Genomic DNA, 1,632 nt, shown 5'->3' with positions numbered 1-1,632 from the left:
TCACTCATAGGTAGACCTTGCACACCTCCAGAAGTAGTTCCTTCTCTCTATGCCCCTCCATTTCTTAGACCAGTTAGCTAGGATGTGCCTTGCACACATCCTATGCTTAGAATTTGGAAGCAGGTCTGCTATAGCATTCTCAAGCCCCTTGAAAATTAACAATTGTAGTTAGTTTTAAGTGAAACAACAGTAGAAAAATAACAACAAACTACAAGTGATTACCTTTTGCATGTCTGTTATTATGGTCAGATTTGTACCATCTCCAAGCTGAAGATCACTCTTTAAAAGGTTGACAAACCACCTCCAAGTGTGCATATTTTCAATCTCAACAACAGCCCAAGCAAGTGGAAGCATCTGATTATTTTCATCTTTGCAAACTGCTACAAGTAGTTGGCCTCTACATACCCCTTTTAAAAAAACATCCATCCAATCCAATGCATGGCCTACAACCAGCTAAGTATGACTTCTTCATTGCATCAAAACAAATGTAGAACCCAACAAACATTTTCTTCCCACCTTCAAAAGTTCCTTCACTAAGTTTCACTACACATGTACTACCTGGATTAAATCTAAACAACTCATCCCTATAATCTAAAATCCTGCCATACTCCAGTTTATGATCACCCATTATCTCATTCAACACAATATTTTTTGCCCTCCTACAAACTGTCCTCCCAACATATAATCCCAATTTCTTTCTAATCAACTCTTGAAACTTGAATATTCTAATGTTAGGTTGTTCTTTTATCCTCTCATTGAACCTTTTAGCCAAGAACTTTGAATTACATAACTTGTTTCTGTTAGTAGGGTCACATTTGTGAACTGGATTGTAGTTCTTGACTACAAAATCCTTAGTCCTAGAATCATAACTAGCAACTAGAAGCCAAGGACAAGATGCTTTCTTGCACTTAACCCTCACCCTTGTAGGTTCATTTACATACTTTTCTATAGAAACCTTTTGTTGAACAACATATTTAGTTACAGCTTATCTGAAATCTCTCACACTTGCAAATGCAAGTCTAGTTTCCCAAATTATTTTCTTGCAAGTCTTGTCAATATTACTCTTCTTTGAGTCTTTCTTCTTCTAGCTTTAACTTTCTGTTGAACCTCCCCTTCACCTTCATCATCAACATCATCTGGATCTGTCTCAAAACTAGCAGCTTCATCTGAGAGGTAATAAGGCTCATCACCACCTATCTTACCTTCTAAACTATTCTTCTTCCTAGATTCATATTCATCATACCCCACAATTGGCCCTCTCTTACTTAGTTTAACATGTTATTGTTCAGGAGCACTTTCTTTCCTCTTCCTCCTCTCTACAGTCCTTCTTTCTGCCCTAAATGCCCTGTATTCCTCACGTGTATCATTGCCATAATCAGCTTCTCCTTCTTCAAACAACTCCTCATGGTCTGAATCTGAGCTGTTATCAGTGTTGCTACTAGATTCAGATGAGTTTGATTTAGATGAGGAGTTTTAACTATCATCAGTAGTAATAGCTGTGGGCACACTATTATTGGCACTATTTTCAGCAGTATTGGATGCCTTTTCAGAAGTTCCCAAACCCTCACAGCCCCCCAGATCTTGACCAGATTCCTTCTCAAAAGTAACATTACTATCATCCACAACTTGGCT

General features: G+C 38.0%; 1 protein-coding gene across 1 annotated transcript; it reads right to left on the bottom strand.

Moving 5' to 3' along the window:
• Nucleotides 1-1,406, bottom strand: LOC138880745 (uncharacterized). The gene is made up of 5 exons (XM_070160917.1): nucleotides 1,321-1,406; nucleotides 1,063-1,222; nucleotides 504-955; nucleotides 223-397; nucleotides 1-147 (listed from the first exon to the last, which is right to left on the bottom strand). The coding sequence occupies exons 1-5, from the start codon at nucleotides 1,404-1,406 to the stop codon at nucleotides 1-3; spliced, it is 1,020 nt and encodes a 339-aa protein (XP_070017018.1).
• Nucleotides 1,407-1,632: the final 226 nt, after the last annotated feature.

This window comes from Nicotiana sylvestris, chromosome 11, assembly GCF_000393655.2.
Source record: "Nicotiana sylvestris chromosome 11, ASM39365v2, whole genome shotgun sequence".
Classification (NCBI taxonomy): domain Eukaryota; kingdom Viridiplantae; phylum Streptophyta; class Magnoliopsida; order Solanales; family Solanaceae; genus Nicotiana; species Nicotiana sylvestris.
Note: the sequence above shows the minus strand (reverse complement) of the source record. Positions and strands in the feature narration are given on the sequence as shown.

Bases quoted from the DNA above. Each gene is read 5' to 3' on its own strand.
- LOC138880745 (XM_070160917.1), bottom strand. From the start codon at position 1,406: ATGAGGAGTTGTTTGAAGAAGGAGAAGCTGATTATGGCAATGATACAC. The intron at 1,223-1,320 runs GTAGAGAGGAGG...ATATGAATCTAG, and splicing joins TTAGGGCAGAAAGAAGGACT to GAAGAAGAATAGTTTAGAAG. The intron at 398-503 runs GTTTGTTGGGTT...AGGGGTATGTAG, and splicing joins TTTGAAGGTGGGAAGAAAAT to AGGCCAACTACTTGTAGCAG.